The following is a 24,298-nucleotide window of genomic DNA, read 5'->3' on the forward strand; positions in this document are numbered from 1 at the left end:
TTTTGTCAATGACCTCAAGAAATTCTCATGCTGAGTAAGTTGTGGCATGCAAGCGGGAGTGCATGGTGGTGGTGGTGAGACTCTGAGAAGGGGACACTCCTCTCCAGAGGCTGGGGGACAGGGTGAGATTCTGGGGTACCTGGAAATACTCACCTTTGACAGCTTGCTGGACATAGGCTGTCGTCCCATCACTGAGGGTCACCGTTTGCAGCCCCAAGCTCTCCATGGCAAACTGCTACTCGTACACTCAGACATGAAGTTGGCTTCTGGCCAGCACCAAGAGCCACAGCTGAGGTCAGAGATTTCCTTCTGGGTCACAAGTCTGAGAAAATGGACAGTGTCACATTATGAGTTGCACAGCTTCCTCCTGCTACAAGGACACATAAAGAAAGAGTGAATGAGGCCAACCAAGAAGAAAAAGATGAATTCTTCAAAGTATAGAACTATGCTGGCTTTTGTGAAGGTTCACAATATAAATATTGAATAATTCTAAAAGTTGAGCATACAACAGAAGCACGCCAGCCAAACTGGTTGTAAAGTAAGATTCATTGATCAAAACCCACTTTTAAACTCACTCTCCTGGGGCGCCTGGGTAGCTCAGTTGGTTAAGTGTCTGCCTACGGCTCAGGTCATGATCCAGGGGTCCTGGGATCGAGCCCCGCATCGGGCTCCCTCCTCAGCAGGGAGCCTGCTTCTCCCTCTCCCTCCGCCCCTCCCCCTGCTCAAGCTCGCGCTCTCTCTCTCTCAAATAAATAAATAAAATCCTTAAACTCACTGTCCTTAGAAGGAAGCCCCGTTAAAGGCAGGCTGCCAGCCCCAGTGCTGCTGGTTCTGGGGAGCACACATCACATCTCTACACATTCCAACAGCTCTCCTATGCTCGGACCTATCCATCCACTGGCCTTGTTGACTATCGTCAGGGAACATCCCACAGGCATCACAAACAGAATGAGGCCCCAACAGAACTCATCATGTGCTCCCCAGAACTCTTCTCTTCCAGTATCCCCCATCCCTGGGCTAGCATTTCCAGCCACCCAGAATTGGTGGGGTCATCCTTGATTCCTTCTTTGCCCTCAAAAGTCTAGATACACCACTATCTGACACCAAAAATTAACTCAAAAGGGATTAAAGACTTGAATGTAAGACCTGAAACCATAGAACTCCTAGACGAAAACATAGGTGGTAAGCTCCCTGACATGGTCTTGGCTATAATTTTTGGATTTGACACCAAAAGCAAAGGAAACAAAAGCGAAAATAAAAAAGTGGGACTACATCAAACTAAAAAAGGTCCTGCACGGCGAAGGAAACCATCAACAAAATGAAAAGGCAACCTACAGAAAGGGAGAAAACATCTGCAAATCATATATCTGATAAGGGGTTAATATCCAAAAGATACAAAGAGCTCATACAACTTAACAGCAAATACCCCAAACAATTCAATTAAAAATCAGGCAGAGGATCTGAATCGACATTTTCCAAAGACATCCAAATGGCCAAAAGGTACATGAAAAGATGCTCAACATCCCTAATCATGAGAGAAATGCAAATCAAAGCCACAATGAGATATCACCTGTTAGAATGGCTATTGTCAAAAAGACACAAAATAGCAAGTGTTGGGGAGGACGTGGAGAAAAGGGAACCCTTGTGCACTGTTGGCGGGAATGGCAATTGGTGTAAATTGGAAAACAGTATGGAGGTTCCTCAAAAAATTAAAAATAAAACTACCATATATGATCCAGCAGTTCCACTTCTGGGTATTTGTCCAAAGAAAATAAAAACACTGACTTGAAAAAATATACACATTCAGCATTATTTACAATAGCCAAGACATGGAAAACTTAAGTGTCCATGGATGGATGAATGGATAAAGAAACTGTGGTGCATATATACAACAGGATATTATTTCGCCATAAAAAATGGAAATCTTGCCATCTGTGACAACATGGATGGACATAGACGGTATTAAGCTAAGTGAAATAAGTCAAAGACAAATACCATATGATCTCACTCATGATTGGCATATAAAAAATCCAAAAAACACCCAAACTCATAGATACAGAGAACAGATTGGTGGTTGGGGGTAGGCAAAATGGATCAAGAGAGTCAAAAGGTACAAACTTCCAGTTATAAAATAAGTAAGTCATGGGGATGTAATGTACAGCATGGTGACTATAGTTAATAATACCGAATTGCATATTTGGCAGTTGCGAGGAGAATAAATCTTAAAAGTTCTCAACATAAGAAAACAATCTGTAATCATGTAGGGCGATGGATATTAACTAACTGGTGATCATTTTGCAATACATACAAATATTAAGTCATGATGTTGTACATCTAAAACTTAAATATAATGTACATCAATTATACCTCAACTAGAAACAATTTTTAAAAACTTAAGAAGTCTATGTACCTATTTCAGATATCACCTCTCACATCTTAACTACTGTAAGAGCCTACTAATGTATGTCCTCAAATAAGCTCTTGCCTGTTTCCTAGGCATTTTGTAATATTGTGTCAGACTTTTAAAAAAAGTTCAAGGGCACATGAGTGGCTCAGTGAGTTAAGCATCTGCCTTCCACTCAGGTTGTGATCTTGGCGGGGGGGGGGGGGGCGCGCGGCTAGGATGGAGCCCCATGTCAGGTTCCCTGCTCAGCAGGGAGTCTGCTTCTCGCTCTCCCTCTCCCCGCCCCCTCCCCCACTCATGCTCTGTCTCTCTCAAATAAATAAAATCTTTGGGTGAAAAAAAAAGTACAAACCTAAATCCACTACTTCCTTGATCAAAACTCTTCAAAAGCCTCCTATGGCCACCTTGCAGGCAAGGCTGGGAGCTATTATAAAGCCCTGCAGCCCTTGGCTCCACCTCTTCCTAGCACTCACACACCTAGTCACCTACTTCAGTACTTATCACTGCCTCTTTCACATTTGTTGCCCACACAGGACTTTGGGCTCCAGCCTGGTTTCTGGTTCACCGTGGGCTCTCTGCAAATCCTTGTGGAGTGACTCACCGGGTCCTTGTGTGCAAGGAGGGAAGTGCTGGAGCATCCTGCTGGCAGACTTCCTCTGCATTGGTGATCAGCCTACTTGAGCCAGAGCCCATAGCTGTGAAGCCTTGTTCTGGGTTTAGCAGTTAAGATTCTCACTGCCCATCCACAGAATTCCCCTGGACTTGGGACCTGGACTGCCTGCTTGGTACTCACTATCTGCCAACTGATCTTCTCCATCAGTGCTGCCCAAACTGTTTTCATGTCGGGGCACCCAGAGAGAAGGATGTTTGTACGTAGCAGATGGCTTCTGCTTGAAGCCAGGAGCAACCAGCTGGGGCTCTGGCAGCCCCAAGGGCTGAGCGGGTCAATATCTTTACATAACTATAGCCCACTTGTGACACACTGGTTGGGATGTTCTACTTTAGACTTGGCATCCCCATTAGAATTATTCATTCATTCTGCCCATAACCATTTACTGAATGGGCTAAGCTACTACTAGCAGTAATAGTGAACAGTGCTGTAAAGGAACAGGGTACTAGGCATTTTATACATAGTAACTCATTTAATCCTCACAACGATCCTATAATTACTGTTATTATCCTCATTTTATAGTTGAGGGAATTGAAGCCTGAGACACTAAGTAACTTGGCTCAAGTCTGCACAGCTAATAAGTGGGAGAGGAGAGGGGCGCCTGGGTGGCTCAGTCGTTAAGTGTCTGCCTTTGGCTCAGGTCATGGTCCCAGGGTCCTGGGATCGAGCCCTACATCGGGCTCCCTGCTCAAGGGGAAGTCTGCTTCTCCCTCTCCCACTCGCCCTGCTTGTGTTCCCTCTCTTGCTGTGTCTCTCTCTGTAAAATAAATAAATAAATAAATAAATAAATAATAAATAAATAAATAAATACTCAGCCCCTGATTAAAAAAGAAAAAAAAGAAAAAGGTGGGAGAGGAGGATTTTGAATCCAGGCCATCTGGCTCCAGAGTATGCTCTTAAATACTTTACTATGCAGCCTAGTACGGAGGTTTTTTTGCTAAAGCCACCTGAAAACAATATTTTGGTGTGCAAGCTTGTGCATTTTTCTGAAAAGAAGGGAGTTTAAGATTGTCATGAGTGTCTCACAGGGGTTAAAGGTAAAGAACCACTGGTCTAGATGGGAATTCTGGCATCTGACCCATCTCATCTGGTCTACTAGGATCCTGGCAGTGACCCCAACCTTGCCCAGAGCCCTGATAACCACAAGCTCTGGTCCTGACCTCTCTTGGTCTGCTCCCTGACCTTCGACTTTCAGAGTCTCAAGCAGGGAGAGAAATTCTTTTGGTAACCTGTTTTTGTTAACAGCATTGTCAGAATAAGGACACACATGAGACCTAGGTCTGAAAACAAAGCAGGTTATAGGTTGAAACAGGATGACAAAATGCCCTCAAATCTGTATGGCTGACCGCTGTGGCTGCTTCAGCAATAGCTGGTTTAATTGAGCACATCTGTACTCTACTGGGACTTTCTGAGGAAAATCCGCAGCACGGTTAACAACACAGGTTCTGGAGTCAGACAGCCCGGGCTCTAACCCAGGCTCTACCTCTTTGAAGCTGTGTACCCCTGGGCAAGTCACTGAACCTCTCTGAGCTTCAGACGCCACTTGTAAAACAAATGGGGCTAATAATAGCACCTTCGTCACAGGTTGCTGTAAGCATTAAATAAGGTCACATATGTCAGCCTTTAGCACAGTGCTGGCACATAAGAAGTACCCTAGAAAAACTGGCTCTGAGGGGGAGGGGATGGAAGAGGAACAAAAAGGAAGTGCTTTCGAAGCAACGGGCAATTTCCAAAAGGTAGCCAAACAGTGGCAACAGCCCTGGACTAGAAGTCTGCAGAAATGGCTTCTAATCTCTTTTTTTTTTTTTTTTTTTTTTTAAATATTTTATTTATTTATTTGAGACAGAGAGAATGAGAGAGACAGAGCACATGAGAGGGGGGAGGGTCAGAGGGAGAAGCAGGCTCCCCGCCGGGCAGGGAGCCCGATGCGGGACTCGATCCAGGGACTCCAGGATCATGACCTGAGCCGAAGGCAGCCGCTTAACCAACTGAGCCACCCAGGCGCCCAGAAATGGCTTCTAATCTCAATTCTACCTCCTGCGACTGCCTCCTTAGCTGTAAAGTGAAGTGCTGCCCCAGATGACCCTAAAATCCTTCCCACTGCTTGTGCTAATTACATTTACCACACAGACAGCCCTTAACGGAGCCAACCACTGTTCAAAGCACTTTACCTATATTAACTCTTTTAACCTTAAAAGTAACGCTATGAAGAAACAGGTACATTATCCCCACTTTATGGATGAGGTGACTGAGGCTTAGAGGTAGAGTAATTTATTCCAAGGTCCCACAGCTAGGAAATGCGGAAGCCAGGATTCCAAGCCAGGCTGGCCGGCCCGGGTCCATACCTCTCAATACCCCGTGCATTTCTTCCTTCTGCTAATCCAGTGTGACACAAAACACTTGACTATTGATTAACTTTCCTCTCACCCACAGTAACTTAAACCCAGTCCTCTTGGACCTGACCACAATGGAAAGAGGGACGAGCTGGTAGCCACATTTCAGAAAGTAACGCTTTTTAGACTCAAAGAAAACAAATCTCCACTCCTTCACATATTCTCATGTCCAGGCTAAATATTCAATTTTCCTCCTTAAGCCCATAATATAAACCTTTAAAACAGTCCACTCTGGCTCTCCAGGCTTTCCTGCTCTCTGCTGCTGCCTTCCAACAGGGCCTGACCGCGGGTGGGGAGAAGGTGCTCCGTGGCGGCCACGCGTGTACAAGCGTCTGACCGCCATTTCTCTCCCTTTCCTTTGTGAAACGATGCTTTCCTCGGACTCCTTCTGTGCTGGTACTAAACTAACAACAGTGATACTGGCAGCCAAAGAGAGGCCTGTCACTGCCTCTGGACGGCTGTGACTGCGCATTTCCTGCCTGCACTTGACATTTCAGATTCATAACTCCCGTGGCCTTCTGAGCAAGGATGGAGGGGGAGCAGGGGCAGCTGCTCTGTTTTCTCCTTGTAGGGTATAAGGTTTGTCAGCTCCCCAGTGACCTAAGCTGGGTGTAAGGGAGGGACAGACTGGGGATTGTGGAGGGGAGAGAAGAGCCATGACAGTGGGTAGGGATGAATAGGGAGTACTCCCAGACTCTTCCAGAACTTGCAGCCAGCTTCTGTTTGTTGCATTTTAAAATGAACTTAACCTATTGTTGGCTCTGATGCAGGAAAGAGCCCTATGGCTTCATAATACATAAATGTTTCCTAATGTAAAAACGTAAATTATCATTTATCAGGGAGAGAGGACATTTAGAAAAGCTTTTTGGATACTTCGGATCTTTAGGCCTTTCTATGAAACAAGATGTGCTTCAATTGTCTCCTCAAAGCAGAAAAATAAGTGCCACGAAACACGGGAAACTAGATGGCAGCTATATATTTGTGTTCCTCCACTTTGGCACGGTTCAGATCTCATCTGACCCACACCCAAGCTAGGCTGCCTTGACCACAGGCACCTGTTCACTCTTCCATCATTTTCTGCCAACCCAAACTCCTCGGACATTTGCAACAAGGCTTTCTGTGCTCTGCCTCAGCCAGCCCAGAGGATAACTGTATTTAGAAGCCAAAAGAAAAAAAGAAGAAGAAGAAGAAAAAGAAAGAAAAAAAGAAAAAAACTAAAACATTTGCTTGGAAGGAGAAGAATGTTCAAATTTGGGGGGGCATGGAAGACTTAATTTTCACTCAGAAAATTCCTCATTTGGAAATAAACAAAACTTCTCAGAGAGGACAAAGTGACATTATGTTGGGAGAGACAGAGGCTGAGCGAGTCAAGTGGCAAACAAATGAGAACCAGATTTGGAAGAGCTGTAGTAAAATGATTCAGTATTTGTTATTATAGAAAAGGACTTCAATGCACACACAAAAACCCTACTGAAACAGGCTTGGTTCTGTGGGTTTTCAAACAGTAAAGAGAAAACAGGAAATTAATAACAGAAACTTGCATTAACATAACACACATTTAAAACATCAGCTAAGCATCTCTTTGCAAAAGGCACATTGATTTTAAAAGCCCAAATCACTTTTTAGTATGGTTCCTATTTGGCTACTACAATTTTTATAGATTTTAATTAGTCACAGAAAAGAGAGTAATTAGGCAAAGCGGATTATTTTTAATTCCAAAGGGCAATGAAAATGCATACCCCTTTACTAGCTGAACAGAATTCATTTAAACTAAAACAGGTAACTTAATTAAAACCTAATTTTCAGTCCTAAGTTTACGGTGAATTTTAACACCTTAGTTTGTAAACACCGAACACAGAATCATGACTGAGTTTCAAACCCACCTTTAGTCCATGGAAAGAAAAGTCCAGAATAAAGTCATTTTGGAAGGGTGATCCTAAGGGTGTGCTTTATACCAATATGCAAATTAATACAGATATTACCAAGTTACATCTGACTTGTTTCTGGGGGTCACTGCTGGCTTGGGAAGGGCTATTTTTTTTTTTTTTTAAGATTTTATTTATTTGACAGGGAGAGAGAGCCAGAGCACACAAGCAGGGGGAGTGGCAGGCAGAGGGAGAGGGAGAAGCAGGCTCCCCACTGAACAGAAAACCCAGGACCCTGGGAACCTGACGGGAGCCGAAGACATACGCTTAACTGACTGAGGCACCCAGGGAAGGGCTATTTGAAAATGAAACATGCCATCAGCCATCAGGAAGGACTGGATCATCATAGTTATTTAGGAGCTTCAAGTTATTTAAAAACATCACCCCAGGGGCGCCTGGGTGGCTCAGTCGTTAAGCGTCTGCCTTCGGCTCCCGTCATGATCCCAGCGTCCTGGGATCGAGCCCCACATTGGGCTCCCTGCTCAGCGGGAAGCCTGCTTCTCCCTCTCCCACTCCCTCTGCTTGTGTTCCCTCTCTCGCTGTGTCTCTCTCTGTCAAAATAAATAAATAAAATCTTTAAAAAAATAAAATAAAATAAAATAAAAACATCACCCCAGGACTAAAAGGTTTAATTTATTCCATCAGTTCATTAAATTGGAACAAGATCCAAATCTCAACTAGGAAGAAAAGGTAGTTTTTGCTTTTGAAGCAAAAGAAAATCAAGTCAAAAGAGAGTTAGGTTTAAAAAAAAATCAGTATTAAGGGAAAATATTAAAGAAAATATAAGACATGATATTAAAAACACATGCAACCTAAACGTACACTTAAAAATGGTTAAGACAGTGAATTTTATGTTGCGTGTATTTTACCACAATAAAAAAAATTGGGTGGAAAAAAAGAAACACACACAGACACATATAAACTTCCAAGAACAGTATCAAATTCTCATTGGACAAATAAGGCTAGAGTATGAATTCATGCAAGAAAAACACTAGTAGTAAATAAATAATTCAAAAAAGGTTTACTCTCATTAGTAATTAAAGTACAAGACAAAATAATCATGGTGGTATTATACTTATCCCATTACCATAAATCAAAGTAAAAATATTAACATCCAACAGACAATGAGATACCACTACACACCTATCACAATAGCCCAAATCCAAAACAGTGATAACACTAAATGCTGGCAAGGATGTGGAAGAACAGAACTTTCATTTGTTGCTGGTGGGGATGCAAAATGGTACTGTGGAAGGCAGTCTGGCAGTTTCTTACAAAATTAAACAGTCTTACCAAATGATCCAGCATTCCTACTCCTAAATGGGTTGAAAACTTACGTCCACAGAAAACCTGCACATGGATGTTTATAGCAGCTTTATTCCTAATTGCCAAAAGCTGGAAGCAACTAAGATGTCCTTCAATAAACAAACTGTGGTACATCCAGACAATGGAATATATTTCGGTGATAAAAAGAAATGAGCTATTAAGTCATGAAAAGACATGGAAGAAACTTACATGCATTTTGCTAAGTGGAAGAAGCCAATCTGAAAAGGCTACACACAGTATGGTTCCAACTATATGACTTCTGGAAAAGGCAAAACTATAGAGACAGGAATAATATCAGTGGTTGCCAAGGATGCGGGGGTGGGAGAGGAGGGATGCACAGATGGAGCGCAGGGCATTTTTAGGTCAGTGAAACGGTTCTGTAATGGTGGACATATACCTGACATTATGTATTTGTCAAAACCCATAGAATATACAGCACAAAGGGTGAACCATAATGTAAACTATGAACTTTAGTTAATAATAATGTATCAACATTGGTTCATCAATTGTAGCAAATACACCACACCAATGCAAGATGTTAGTAATAGGGAAAACCAGGAACTGGGGAGGGAAGGGGGGCAAATGGGAACTCTGCATTTTCTTTTTTTTTTTAATTATTTGTTTAAAAAGATTTTATTTATTTATGTATTTGTCAGAGAGAGAGCACAAGCAGGGGGAGCGGCAGGCAGAGGGAGAAGCAGGGTCCCCACTGAGCCAGGAGCCTGATGCGGGACTTGTTCCCAGTACCCTGGGATCATGACCGGAACTGAAGGCAGACGCCTAACCAACTGAGCCACCCAGGCACCCCTCTTTTTTTTTTTTTTTAAGATTTTATTTATTTGAGAGAAAACGAGTGAGAGCATGAGCCAGGGGAGGGGCAGAAGAAGGGAGGGAGAAGCAGACTCTCCGCTGAGCAGGGAGGCCAATGCAGGGTTTGATCCCAGGAGCCTGGGATCATGACTGAAGGCAGATGTTTAACCGACTGAGCCACCCAGGTGCCCCAGGAACTCTCTGCATTTTCTATTCAATTTTTCTATAAACCTAAAAATGCTCTAAGAAATAAAGTCTGTTAATTAAAAAAAAAATCCAACCATCAATGTTGGCAAAGCCAGGAGGCAGGCACAAACGGGCATTGCAGACAGCGCTAGAGACTGCTCCAGGCTTTCCAGAGGACAAACCATCAATTCTTAACCCCACCGGGGAAGGCTCAGGATCTGAGATCTAAGAATCTCATCTTCATAATTCATTCCACAAAAAGAATGCACAGAAAATATAGCTACTTGCACAGGGTGCTTGTTTAAGCCTTTGGGACAAGAACCATGAAGCCCATCTGGATGAATGGAGGAAAGTGAACAAAAGAACACTAAGTGAAACAAGACATAAGGTTGAACACTCATCCAGTTTCAACTTGCAGACACCTTAACTCCAAGTGAGGTGAGAACGAAAGAGGCCAAAAAGAGATGAGCAGGTGCGCTAAAAGGAAGGGGTATAACCTTTTAAAAAAAGTCACTGAGATGAAAAGAAACCAGCTGAGAGGTACTTCTCTAGTGGACACCAAACGCATTTGCTTGGTTACCAGCTCCTCCTTCTTGGGGTCTCCCTTTATTCCCCCACAGCCCTCCCATCACTAGCTGCACCTCGTCCCTGCCAAGTCCTGCAGGAAAAGACATCTATTTCTCCTTTAATTCATGCTAGTCTAAAGACTGAGGTAGGGAACTTCTTCCTCTAGGATTTTCCTTTCTTCTAACCACCAGAGGTCTGGTGGCTATCTTTTTACATGTGGTATTCCTCATACTGGGCTGTGTTGGGCTTTGTATGTCTTGAGGAATAGAGTGTCAAGGTGGGGTCCCATTATTCAGTATGCTATGTTGATCTGTAGGTGATCTCTATATATTTTTTAAAGATTTTATTTATTTATTTGACAGGAAGCAAGAGAGCACAAGCAGGTGGAGCAGCAGAGGGAGAGGGAGAGGGAGAAGCAGGCTCCCCACTGAGCAGGGAGCCTGATGGAGGGCTCGATCCCAGGACCCTGGGATCATCACCTGAGCCGAAGGCAGACGCTTAACCGACTAAGCCACCCAGGGGCCCTGGTGATCTGTTTATTTTTAACTCAGACCAATGTCTATGAGGCTGTGGGGGAAACACGCAGAGTCTTCCATTGCTGGGGGAGTATACATCGGTACGAGCTCTATGTAGGGCAATTTGGCAGTACTGATCAAAAGTACAAATGTACCTACCAGCTGACCCAGCAATTTCAGGTCTAGTCTGCAGGAAGACATACACATGTGGAAAATGGCACGGGTCTAAGGTTAGTCATGGCACCCCTGTACGTAGTAATAGCAAAAACATTAAAAGCAGCATAAATGTCTATCAATATGGAACTTCTATACGATGCAGACACAGGTAAATGAGGAAGGTCCTCCCATATTGACATGCAAAGATCTCCAAAACATATTAAACAAAAAAATGGGAAGGTATAAAACAGTGCTTTCTGTACGCCGCCACTGGAATAAAAAATCTGTGGCAAGACGGTCGAGAAATGACTAACTAGGGTTGGCTACAGAAGGGTAACTGAGTGACTGGGGAATAGCAATGCAAGGTTGACTTTTCACTGAACTTAGGGCTCGTGAATGTCTTATCTATGTTAAAGAAACAAATACAAATACATGAATGAAGAAGAAAGTCTGAAAGCATGCCTTGCACTCCTTTTGTTGGCTACAAGAATATGTGATTCTCCATTCAGGAGGCATGGCTAGTTCAGTGCTGACAGCACAGATTTGAGGTTATAGGTTTGTAGCAAAACCACATCTGAAAACTTAGCTTCACAATTCATGGACCATATGGAAAGGTGATCAAGCTGAGCATGAAGCAACAGCGAATCTACCAGGACCTGGGACCATGCTGGCTCTAGCACATGTGGACCCGGCCTGGTCACAAGGGTGGGGGGGGGGGTCCGGCTGAGTGGTGGCTGAGCAGGGGCTGCCTTTGTCCCTCCCTGTTTCTGTGGCCTCAGGCAGGACGTCCTAGGTTGAGAGGATGATATTCTCAGAGAGAACTCTGATCTTAGGGACACCCTCCACATCTAAGCCTTAGGTTGGTTCTACAATCTCACAGAGCCCCCATTTCCTTGGTTCTTATCATAACTGCGTGCGTGTCATGCTTTATCAGCTATCCCACGGCAGCGGGGACTTCCAATAAATGCAGTGAGAAACAGTACCAAGCTAGCAAGTTGTATCTGGGCTTCTCAGAGATGAACCATTTACTGAGGGCAAGCTCAGGGTGAACATTAACCCAGAGGCACCAGAAGAAGTGCTCTGATTTCTGGCTGGTGACAGTCTAATGTGCTGTGAGGCTTTGAACATCACATCCAACAGCCCAGATCTTTTTGATTCTGGGCTCTAAGTGAGAAGCCTAAATAGGCCCTGCGCTTCTTACCAGCAAAACAGAGACAACTGCATAGGATCCCTGAGACACTCACGTCGACAGCCATTTCTCTACCTTGACTGAGAGCGCTGCCAAGGCAAGAGGCATCTGAGGTTTTGTCAGTAGCTTAAGGCCACTGGTTAAAGACAAAGGCTTTAGCTGAACTTGGATTTTAGCTCAGTGGTTTTGTTTCACTCACCAGGACAAAATTTAATTCTCATTCCATTAAATGAAAGATGATGATTACATATCCACTCTAAACAAATTTTGTGGGTGACCTGTCAATGAAGATGGGCTGTATCCTATACTCTTGTTTAGCTGGTCAGAGACTCTCCTTACAATATAAACACTGAGATCTAAACGACACAAGGATAAACACGGCACAGCGACTGTGCTTCCAGATGCAGTGAGGGGATTACTCTGCCACAGTATGTGTCCTCCTTAAATCGGACTCTTATGGGGGGAAAATAACACACTCCTACCTGCTTATAACTTACGTTGCTTGAGAGCATGTGTTTTGGTGTAATCAGCATCTAACAATGTGTCATTAGATCACATAGCTAACTGAGCTCTTTGGCTCAAATCTGAATCCGAAATCAGCTCCACTTACTGTGAATGAGCTCTAACGGAAACTCCTGAGGCCAGATTTGAAACCATCTACTACAGAACTAGGAGCTCCTGAAGAGAAGATCCTAGCAGAGGAATAAATGTTGAAAGAATGAAGGAGGGAAGAAACTGAGTCCCACCACCCCAGCTCTTCCCCAGCCCCACCACGTTTCCTCGCTTGGGATATCATCTTGCCTCGTCTCTGACATCCACGTTCACTTTTCTCCCAGACCCAGGTCAAGCACAGGCTTTCCCTGGCTAATGTCACACCAGACCACCAGACTCTGGCCTGTTTCCTCTGTACTTAGCAGCGGAGCTGCACCAGGGAGCTAGTCTGTAGTGTTCCACGAGGGCACGGATGCATCTTCTGTGTCCAGCACTGCTCTCAGATATACGGATACGTTATCTTGTTGACTCCGAGAACTAATCATTGACTCTCACAATGGGTGTGGGCTGAGAAGAGGGTTCATTTCTAGTCTAATGCCGTCACTTCGCAGATGAAGATCTGGAGGCCAGAGCTGTGGGACGGAGTTCCAAAGGATCACGCAGCTAGCTGGTGGCAAGCCAGGCCTCACACCTGAACTGCCCGTATTCTTCCACTGTACTGCCCCGTCTCTTGCTCAGGAATAGTGTTCTTTCAGCTCTCAGGTGAGCAGAAATCTACACGTCTCATAGACTTGTCTATCTAGCTGCTTATGCAACATCTCCGTGTCCCCAAACACCTGAAACTTGACACATTCGCAAGTGAACTCCTTATCCATCCCTTCTCGCACCCTGCCCCCTCCTCCAGGCTCCCCCCTTTCAGTAAATGGTAACTCCATCCTTCAGTTGCTCAGGCCAAAAATGAGGGAGCCATCCTCAACTTCTCTATTTCTTTCACATGTCATATCCAATCCATCAGCAGATCCTGCTGGCACCTCTTTCAAAATATAACCAGAATCCAACCACTTCTCACTCTTCCACTGCTTTAACTTTGGGTCCAAGCCATCAGCTTCCCTTGCCTGGATTCTTACAGTAGCCTCCTGACAGTCTTCCCTCCTTCCACTCTTGCTTGCCTTCTTGTTATTCTCACCAAAGCAGCCAGAATGATCCTGAATGTCAGATCATGTCACTTATCTGTTTAGAACCCTCCAATGGCTCCTCTCTCATGCTGCACAATAAAATCCTGACATGACCTGCCACCAACCCACTCCCACCCCCACATCTCCTGCTCTGTTTCCCCTCTCTTACTCTACTGCAGCCAGACTGGCTGGCGTCTTTGTGTTCCTCGAATATAGAATATACGAGGCATACTCCTGCTCTGGAGCCTTGGCACTTGCTGTTCCCTCTGACTGGAATATATTTCCCCCAGATATACTCTTGACTCACTGCTTAACTTCTTACAGGTTTTTGCTCAAATGTTACCTTTTCAATGAGAACTTCCTTAACCACCGTATTTAAAATTTAACACCCTGACTTCTGGTTCTCTCTCCCTTCTCTGCTCAATTTTCTTTTTTCTTTTAAAGAATTTTTATTTATTTGAGAGAGAGAATGAGAGAGAGAGAGAGCATGAGAGGGGGGAGGGTCAGAGGGAGAAGCAGACTTCCTGCCGAGCAGGGAGCCCAATGCAGGACTTGATCCTGGGATTCCAGGATCATGACCTGAGCCGAAGGCAGTTGCTTAACCAACTGAGCCACCCAGGCATCCTCTGCTCAATTTTCTGAACATACATTTTACTTGTTTATTGTATGTCTCACCCCCACGGTGAGCTCCTTAAGTCCCTGAACTTTGTCTTATTCACTGCTCTATCTCCAGGTACTAGAAAAGTACCTGGTCTTTAGCAGAAAGTCAGCAAACATTTGTGGAATGAATGAATGAATGAATGAATGAATGAATGAGGGAATGAATGAACACCCATATCTTTAAGATCTCCCAGTAATCTGAAGGCCTTAGGCCAAAAGGAGACGACCCTAGTGAGACTTAGCTCTGGTCTCTCCTTCACCTCCCACCTTCCATACTGCTTCACCTTCTCAGGTTCAGGGCAATAGGTACTTGCTGCCAGCATGTTACAATTTCTGGGCCACTGGTACAAAATTCTGCTGGGTGCTAATTTTTGTATTTAGCATCCTGCTATCTCACAAACAGAAGAGGTCAGGGATAGGTTAGACTAAATATACTGCTTAACCTAGATAACAGTACTGACTCAGTAACATTTGTATTGAGGTGTTTTCCAAGGAACATTGCTAAGTTTGCACTTGTTCATCTACCTTTTTTTTTTTTAACTTCTATTATGGATTTCAAACATATGCAAAACTAGAAATAGTGTTAACGCGTCCCATGAACCTATTACCCAACTTCAACAACTGCCAACATTTTGCCAATTTGATTTCTCCTATCCCCTGGTGGTCTTTGCAACCCCCAGTAAATATTTCATCTGGCTGTTTTCTTGAGAACTGGTCTGTCTATAACAGACCCTGGCCTTGTTACCATTGTGTTCTAGCAACTAGGGCAACCAATCCCTCTAGTCTTACCAGATATATGGTAAAAATGAGCACTCACGCCCATTCCCCCAGCCGACTAATGAGTGAAAAAGGAAGTGTCTAAATTCCAGACTGTTTAAATCAAGGGACTTGCCCATTACTCGTCTGCAGGGATTTGGGGATGTGGGGGTTGTTGTGGCTACAAAAAGAACACAGACGTGAGCTGTTTTTACTTGTTTGTACCTGATGCAGAATTTCTGAGTGAGTTCATTCAATTCAGTCAGTATTTACGAACTACCTCAGAATATAAGGGACCAGATTAAGATGACAGAAGATAAAGAAAACTCTGTTCTCAAGATCACTGTGGGGTTGGGGAGTGGGTGAGAAGTACACAAATAACTAAGATCCATGGCAGAATATGCTCTGTGCCCTAAGTAAGGTTAAGCAAGCATAAGGCAAAAGCTTCTTTCAAAAATCAATTTGTAGGGGCGCCTGGGTGGCTCAGTCATTAAGCGTCTGCCTTCGGCTCAGGTCATGATCCCAGGGTCCTGGGATCAAGCCCCGCATCGGGCTCCCTGCTCGGCGGGAAGCCTGCTTCTCCCTCTCCCACTCTCCCTGCTTGTGTTCCCTCTCTCGCTGTCTCTCTCTCTGTCAAATAAATAAATAAAATCTTAAAAAAAAAAAAAATCAATTTGTAGACCCCAGGGCTTACCCCTTCCTTAACTCTAGGTCTGCCCTCCGCTATTATTTATTGCTATACAGCCAATAAGAACATTAGAGGAGACCTGGGAATTTGGTGACCCACAGAGTAAACTTTGGGATGTGGATCTTTAATGTCACATTTTGCTATTCACCATCCAGTGTTGCGGTGGGAGAGAACTGGAAAGTCCTCCCAGAGCTTGGAAAACAATGGGGCTAATTCAATGCCGGCAGAAGCTAACACCCAAAGCATTCTACCCTGAGGGCATATACAACAAGCAGCTTCAGCTACAGGGGAGGATCGAAGAGGATCATGGGAGTGTGTCAAGGAGACGAGGCTATATCAATTCAGAAAGATTTCCAAGATCTCCTTGCTACCTAAAGGAGAGTGATCTTGGTGATCTATGATCAGAAGTTCCTAGAAAAGAGTGTAGTTCTTTGGACAAACCAAAGAGGTCAGGGAGGTTTGGCCAGACAGTGTATGTATGAAGGTAGGAGAGCTGAGAGTGGCAGGGCCATTCACGGGGCCCTGGAGTTAGATGCACAGAAGAGTGGAAAAAAGGAGAGAGTTGGGATGAGAGGGACATTTGCATCATAATCTATGTTACCAAAATTGGTGAGGTGAGGATGGCCGGGAGAAAAATAAGAGGAAGGACAGGAAAAGGCACTGTGAGAAGGGGCAGGGATGCAGGGAGAGGAAAAAGGGGGAAGACAATTCTGGTTTGAAAAGGAGCTCACTGATGACAAGGAGGATGCCACGGGATCTGGGAATATGGGAGGCAGGATCTTTTAGGAATCTGCGAAGAACGTGAAGAGGAGGGATCTTAGAATGGGAGGGTATACGGGTTCATGTTGGGATGGAAGGGGCTCATTTCACTGAAGCTGGGGGAAGGAAGTCACTAGATAAAGAGCTAATTAGATGAAGGCTCTGGGTAACAGGTCTTGGCTGAGGATGGTAGAAGGGAGGCAGCTAGAACACTGAGAAGAGACTGAAAATAGGAAATCATACGAGGAAAGACTACTGGGCCAGAGGGTTTTAGAGTGTCTGAACTCCTGGCACGGAAGGGACTTAGCAGGATAAGTGGGTTTGGGGTAAAGTGCCTGTGAGGTGGCAGCCCCTTTAGGGTGAGTGACATCATGGAGTGAGGGCTGTGAGAGGATGTGTGGACAGAAGATGGAGAGAGGTATTAAGGTGCAGGGGTCTTAGGGCACGTGGGGTGGAAAGTCATGAACAATGGGTTAAGGAAGTCACTAAGCCATGGGGCAAAGAGTAACAGAAACCTTGGGAGTCATGGTATGAATTAATGTTGGGCTTAGGAATCATTTGAAAGTAAGGAACAAGGGGCTCAGGGTGACCTGGAAAACTGCAGGTTTGGGGGTGAGAGGTAGTGGAGCAAGTGGGTTTTGAAGACTGTGGACTCAAATACTCACTCTGCTACTTATCTGCTTCAGGTTCTTTATTTATTTGAAACCAAACCAAACCAATAGAAATGGGAAATGGTGGTGGATATAGTAATAATCACCTCTTGGGGTTGTCGAAAGGTAAATTTAATCTAGACACATAAAGCATGGCACACAGTAGGTGCTCAGCCAATCATAATTAAAGAGGGATGAGATAAAGAATCAGAGAAGGAGGAGGCCACAGCAGAGATAAGAGGATGGGGATTCCAAGAGCTCAGGAGTAGAAAAGCAATGTAACGCATGGACCCTGTCTTGTCTGTTGAATCCCTAGCACCCAGGACAGAGTAAGACCCATAGGAGCTTCAGTTTGTATTTAAGGGTTCCCATGGGCCAGGCATGGTGCCGAGTGCTTTGTATGCACCATCTCAGGCAAGATTATTACCCTACCTTAGCAGAGGTGGAGGCTGAGGGTTCAGACAGGCTAAATGGTATGAAGAGCCAGAATCAGACCAGAACCGAGGTCTCTTATCACATCAATGCCCCTAGCTGAAGCGCTCTGCTATCCTGCTTTGCCAACATGTTAACTGATGGGGCCTGGTCAAGGGAAATGGGTATGGAATATTAAGAGTGTAGGGGGTCATGGGAGTGAGGGAATAAAGTTCATGAAGCAAGTGGACCCGGAGGTGAGGTTACTAGAGTAAACTTCTAGCGAGGGTACAAAAATGATTGCAAACAAATATTATCTTGACTGAGAACTGCAGAATTTCACAGCTGGAAGGAAACTCTCAGATCACTTAACCCAGCCTTATCACAATACAGATGACAAGCTGAGGCCCAGTGAGGAAGGGACCTGTCCCAGGTTTCCAAAGCACAACGGTGGCAGAGCTGGGACTTGAGTCTGGGATCACACACTCAATCCAGAAGTCTTTGATGCCTCCAACTACTACTACTTCATATTCATCTCTACATCTTCCTGGGCACCAGCATGGTGCTAGGGCACGTCTAAGTCATGTGCTGATTGACACTGAGGGGTTGAGGGTGCAGAGAGGGATGTCGGTGGGGGTGACTTTAGGATGAAGGGGGGAGCATGGAATGAGGATCATAAGGTTACAGGGCAAAGAAGGGATTACTAGATATTGGGGGTTATGTAGATGACTGGGTGGGAAACTACTGAAGTAGGGCTTAAGAGTTACCAGGAAAGGTTTGAGGGGAGTCACCAAGTTTGTGGGCGAACACAGGATAGAACCGTGGGAGTTACCGGACCAATGGGGTCATTGAGAAGGTTGGGGGGTCACCTAGGAGGGGTGTGGGGGTCTCGGGTCTTGAGTCACTAGATTAGGACTGAGGGAGTCACTGGGTTGGTGGGTCCCTGGGCAGAGCTGGGGAAATTCCTGGGTTGGCAGACTCAATGAATAAGAATTGAGGATTACCTGGCAAGATTTTAGGGTCAGTGGGTGGGGTGTAGGGTCACAGAGGTGGAGGCGGGCGTGGGGTTTGGGAGCCGGGGTGGGGTTTAGAAGTCACGGGGGAGGAGTCGCAGGGCGGAAAGAAGGGGCAGGGATGGGGGCCGGGGCCCCGGGTGGGGGAGGGGTCAGGTCGCCGTCTAGCCGCCCGGACGCTGGGCTAGGGCCGGAGGAGGGTGGGCACGCCGGGCTCGGGACCTTCCCGGGGCCCTGCGCCCGCCCGGCCTCCCACCTGGGCACGGTGGACCCACTCTTCCCGCAGCCACCAACCTGACAGCCCCCGAGGGCGACTCCGCCGACAGACCGCCATGCACCGGGCCCCGCCACCAGCGCCGGCCCCGCAACCCGCCTGCGCCATAGCCCGCCCGCCCGCGCGCTGCTTGCCTCGCGCGATATCCAGGTTCCAGGGCTGCCGCACTTTCCTCTCCTCGCAGCGCGCCTCTACCGGGCCCCGGAACCCGTATAGAAAATACAGGGCACGCTCCACCCCGCACCCCCAGTCGCCGCGGCAGCCGTCCTACTTATCCAGGTTCCCGGGCCCCTGGAGCCCAGGCGGCCGGGCTCTGAACTGTGCCCCTCCGAGCCCCGCCCCGCCCCCCGGCCGGGTGACGCACGGCCCGCGAGGCCGAGCGCCCGGGGAGGGCGTGATGACGTCACGACGCCCTGGTCAGGGCCTGGGCGCGGCTGGCGAGCCGGGTCGTCGCTATAGCAATGGGGAGCCGCCACCTGTAACCTCCGAGGGACTCGGTCCACCTGAGGCCTGAGGCGGCAGCGGGGAGGAGCCCGAGGCCCCGAGGTCTCCACGCTGTCTCGTCGGCTGCCTGCGGGCGAAAAGGGCGCTCCAGGAGCCGGGGAGGACAGGAGGGTTAGGTTGTGAGGGAAGCTGTTCCCGCGGGTCCCACTGCCCGCACTGGGGCTGCGGACCTTCTCCTTGGGGTTCAGAGCCCGGGGGCTTCCTCCTGCGCCTAACCGCCCCGAGGCGCCTTACTGGGCGCAGTCCGCAGGCACTGCCTACGATCTTCGAACCAGCCCCCTGAAGGCAGCAATTGCAGGTATTACTAGCTCCGTCTCGAAAAGGACGTCACTGAGGAGCCGTGAGGGACTTGCCTCTCTAGGGAGGGCTCCCTGACGGCCCTCGCGGGGTCTCTCACCCTCATTCCCCCTTCAGCCCCGCCCGCAGCCTTAAAACCAGCTACTCCCCACTGTAGGCTCGCCTGGGGTGAGCAAAAGCAAGCCCTTTTGCCATTTCCCCCCTCCCGGGACGGAAGGGCTAGCTGGGGGAATTTGCAGAAATCCAAGGGAAAATTAAAAGGGAGTGAGCTTTTCGTAAAACATTAAAAATAACTGAGAGGAGTTAGATAAGGAACTGGTAAAAGTTGCTTCTTAGGAGAGGAATTGGGTGCCTGGAGGAATGAGGTGAGAAACTTTTCCCTCTCTGTCCTTTTAGACTAACCTTTTTTTTTTTTTTTTTTTGGTATCCTCCCTCCCCTCACCCCAAAAAATTTAACTTAAAAAAAAAAAAAGAATTTTCAAAGGAAATATTCCGATAAAATAGAAACATTTACAAAGTACAGGGTTTGCGGCCTATGGTAGCTAACGATGCTATTGAGGACACTGACAGCCTCTTACCTCGCCTGTCGGAACAGCTTAACCAGAAAGCGCGCTTTTCAATTTTAGGCATCCCCTCTTGCCTGTCTTATTTGTTTTGACACATCCTTTCCAGAGGTGGGACTGGGGCCAGAGTTGTCTTCAGGTTCTCTGTTTCAGTGGGCAGTGAGTGACAGTTGATGGCCCATGCTTATGGTTAATAATTGAGCCTTTCTATACCTCCTGGTATAGAAATAAACAACCTGACCACTGTGGTGCCCTTTCTGTTCCTTTTTGGTGGAAGTTTGACAAGTTATTTTATGTACCTGCAGAGAGAATAAATAGCATGTCCTGTAGCACAAACTCCTGGTTAGAAATAGAGCAGGGAATAGAACTCAGGTTGTCCTAGTTTGTCTCCTTACCACCTTTTTCCATAATAAAAAATACATTTGTCCTTTCTCACATTCCATGCAGATCCTAATCTAATTGGCTAATCACCTCTCCTATTACACAATGAACAAAAACTCTGGGCAATCAGTGTGTGACTTTGAAGTAATAAGATTTTGACAGTGGGTAATTTCAGGTACTCAGGAGAACTGGTGAAGAACATATTTTGGAGTGGACGATTGAAGGTCATTTCTAGCAGCTTGTGTTCTGCCTTTGAGCCCCACCCTGACAATATACCACCATACAGGCTAGTGGTCTTTTTTTTTTTTTTTTTTTGAAGATTTTATTTATTTATTTATTTGAGAGAGAGAGAGAGAGAGAGAGCACAAGTGGAGGGAGGGGCAGAGGGAGAGGGACAAGCCACCTCCCCGCTGAGCAGGGAGCTCAATGTGGGGCTCGATCCCAGGACTCTGGGATCCTGATCTGAGCTGAAGGCAGACGCTTAACTGACTGAGCCACCCAGGCGCCCCTAGGCTAGTGGTCTTAGGACATTTTTTTAAAAATGGAATCTATAAAAGAATTTGAAAGGACTGTATAACCCCTTGTTCATTTAAAAGTTGGTATCTAACACAAATTTAAGTACTTTTTGAAGATATAATTTCTGAGTTATTGTAATTTTAACATTTTAAACTAAAACCCTTCTGTAACTCTTTAATTGTATCCAGTGGACTCCAAATACCCTAAATATTTGATGCCCACCATCATCTATTTAAAAATATGTGAACAAGCCCTTTAGCAGAAATTTTATATGGTTCCCTTTCTTCTTGAACTCCTAATTCCATTCACTTCCCCTACAGAACTGTATCCTAATTATTTTGTATTTGTATGTTTTAAAGACTTTCATTGATCACTGTCACACTTCTTTGCAACAAGAATGAGTATAAATTTAAGTTTATTGCCTGTGACCATAGGCTTTATTTATTTTTTTTTAAAGATTTTATTTATTTATTTGAGACAGAATGAGAGAGAGAGAGATAGAGCACATGAGAGGGGGGAGGGTCAGAGGGAGAAGCAGGCTCCCTGCCGAGCAGGGAGCCCGATGCGGGACTCGATCCAGGGACTCCAGGATCATGACCTGAGCCGAAGGCAGTCGCTTAACCAACTGAGCCACCCAGGCGCCCTGACCATAGGCTTTAATTGTTAAAAAGTTTCTTTTGAATTGAATTGTCATTACAGTTATTACTGGTACACAATTTATTAAAAAAACATAAATATATTACATGTTTTTATAACTTGTGAAACCTAAAAAGTACAATCTTTATTGAAAATGCATCCCTTGGGCGCCTGGGTGGCACAGTTGGTTGGGCGACTGCCTTCGGCTCAGGTCATGATCCTGGAGTCCTGGGATCGAGTCCCGCATCGGGCTACCTGCTCAGCAGGGAGTCCGCTCCTCCCTCTCATTCTCTCTCTCGCAAATAAATACAATCTTAAAAAAAAAAAAAAAAAAATTAAAAAAAAAAAAAAAAAAAAGAAAATGCATCCCTTGGGGTGCCTGGCTGGCTCAGTCAAGAGCATGCGACTCTTGATCTTGGGGTCGTTAGTTCGAGCCCCATATTAGGTGTAGAGATTACTTAAATGAATAAATAAAAACTTAGAAAAAGAAAATGCATCCCTTGATGAGAAATACGGTATTTCTTAATTAGTTCAGGTTTTCATGGATGAGTTCAGGTATTCAGACCTAATGGTAGAAGGAGATAAGGTGCAATAGCCATTCTCTGTTTTTTATTTTTACAGACATAAGCATTGAGAAACCTTGTTCATGTAGTAATTGGGAAAGGAAGAGATTTGTTACAGCATTAGTCCTTGAGGCTTTGAACTACTCCTAAATTACATGCCAATAATCACAAGGTGTCCTATTACCAAATAATATTCTCAAGTACTATCAAATAGAGACCTTTAATTTTATTAAAAACAAAGAATTGGAAACCACTGAACTTGCAAAAGGATTTGTCATCTAGTCATTAGAGTCTCAGTTTCAGTCTTATAAAAATTACTGTTAGTTACCTGTTACCTTTTCACTCAGAGGCACCTTGTTAATCAGAGACTGATTTTCATACTCTTTTACCAACACAATTTTTTTTTTTTTTCCAACACAATTTTTTTTGATAAAATTCTTTTATCATTACATGTTTTCAGGATCTTTTTGTGAAAGTATTGAAGTGCGGATTCACTTCAGTATGGAAAACACCTACCATTTGTGGAATTAGCAAAGCCAATCTTCTTTCAAACCAATCAGCTAAATCAGACTTACTTTCTGTTAGGAAAAAGTCTGACTTTATTCTTCAGTTCAAATAAATATGTTAATATTTGTTTTAAAGAATATTGTAAAAAATCACTGGGAAATAAGCTACTAGTTGTAACTTATAAAATACTAAAAAATCAGTCATGATTAAAATTATATAGTTAATATTAACATTACAAAAACTGTAAAAACAAGATAGTACTATTTCTCATTATATAATTTGGAATAATGCCGTGTAATATGTAGCTAAATCTACTAGTTAATAAATGAGAAGTAGGATCGAAGGCATGTTATCCCCTTGGCAAATATGGATATGTGCTCGTGTTGAATTCTGATGTTTGGCTTTGGGGGACAATTAAATAAGAATCATGTTTAAAAATCAGAAATAACTCCAATTAATTTTTTTAGACTTCATGACAAACTTTTTCTTACATACTTAATAAAAAGGAAAAGTATATTTGCTAGGAAATAATGGCTTGAACAGCTAACAAACAATTTGGTTTTACTAGTAGGAGGTAGAAAATAGTAAACATTTTATAAGATGAAATAAGAGGACTGATTGTAATAGGAATATTTTTATATGAATGGAAAAAACAACCCCTCCCTCCTATTCCCCAGGTTTTTATATCCTGGGCCATGGATGAAGATTCAGTGTAGGTGAGGGATATGCCTTTCTTTTGGAAAGTAGGACAAGGACTATGCTGAAAGAGGAGGTGGAATGGAGTGTGCCTAAGTATCCCGGCTGGTTCCCAAACATATTCGTTTGGGGGAAGATTTCTAATAGAGGTTGAGGATCTGGAAACTTACTTCCTTAAAATGCCCCTCAGATTGATTTCCTTGCCTAGTATCTCTTGGAAGATCTTCACATACCCTTGGAAAGAATTCCTTGGAATGTCTTCATGTGCCCCGTTTTATAAAGACTGATATAAGCAGACTCAACTGTACTGGCCCTGATTATACATTAATCAGGGACAACATCACAAATGTCCTAGGAAGAAGGTGGAAGACTTGGTGTTTTGGAATAAAAGAGGGTTAAGAGATAAGTCAGAGAGGATGGCCCCAAGCTGATGTAGTCATAATAGTCCTGTATTGGTCCTCGGCTTTGCAGTTCTAGAAACGTGATTTTGTCAGCCCACCAAAGTGTTCATGTTTTGTCACACTAAATCAAACTTACAGGAAGTTTGATTGGAATGCCAGTGAATTAATATATACTCATAGCCACCAGGTAGACTGGATTTTCTCTCCTGTTGAGA

At 44.8% G+C, this 24,298-nt stretch overlaps 1 protein-coding gene and 1 long non-coding RNA gene across 9 annotated transcripts in view; one reads left to right on the plus strand and one right to left on the minus strand.

Moving 5' to 3' along the window:
- ZNF76 (zinc finger protein 76) overlaps positions 1-19,358 on the minus strand; it is a 34,018-nt gene extending 14,660 nt beyond the window's left edge. For 5 of the 7 annotated variants that reach the window (XM_078055445.1, XM_036096489.2, XM_036096469.2 and 2 more), the window contains exons 1-2: positions 19,040-19,147; positions 154-322 (exon numbers count right to left, since the gene is read on the minus strand). In XM_078055445.1, the coding sequence (XP_077911571.1) occupies positions 154-226 (73 nt within the window). In that variant the 5' untranslated portion in view covers positions 227-322; positions 19,040-19,147. The other 2 variants (XM_036096476.2, XM_036096482.2) reach the window with 2 other exon arrangements.
- A 78-nt stretch (positions 19,359-19,436) lies between these two features.
- LOC144379090 (uncharacterized) overlaps positions 19,437-24,298 on the plus strand; it is a 37,125-nt gene continuing 32,263 nt past the window's right edge. For both annotated transcript variants that reach the window (XR_013441285.1, XR_013441284.1), the window contains exon 1: positions 19,437-19,821. This is a non-coding gene — a long non-coding RNA (uncharacterized LOC144379090). The remainder of the gene's footprint in view (positions 19,822-24,298) is intronic.

This window comes from Halichoerus grypus, chromosome 9, assembly GCF_964656455.1.
Source record: "Halichoerus grypus chromosome 9, mHalGry1.hap1.1, whole genome shotgun sequence".
Classification (NCBI taxonomy): Eukaryota; Metazoa; Chordata; class Mammalia; order Carnivora; family Phocidae; genus Halichoerus; species Halichoerus grypus.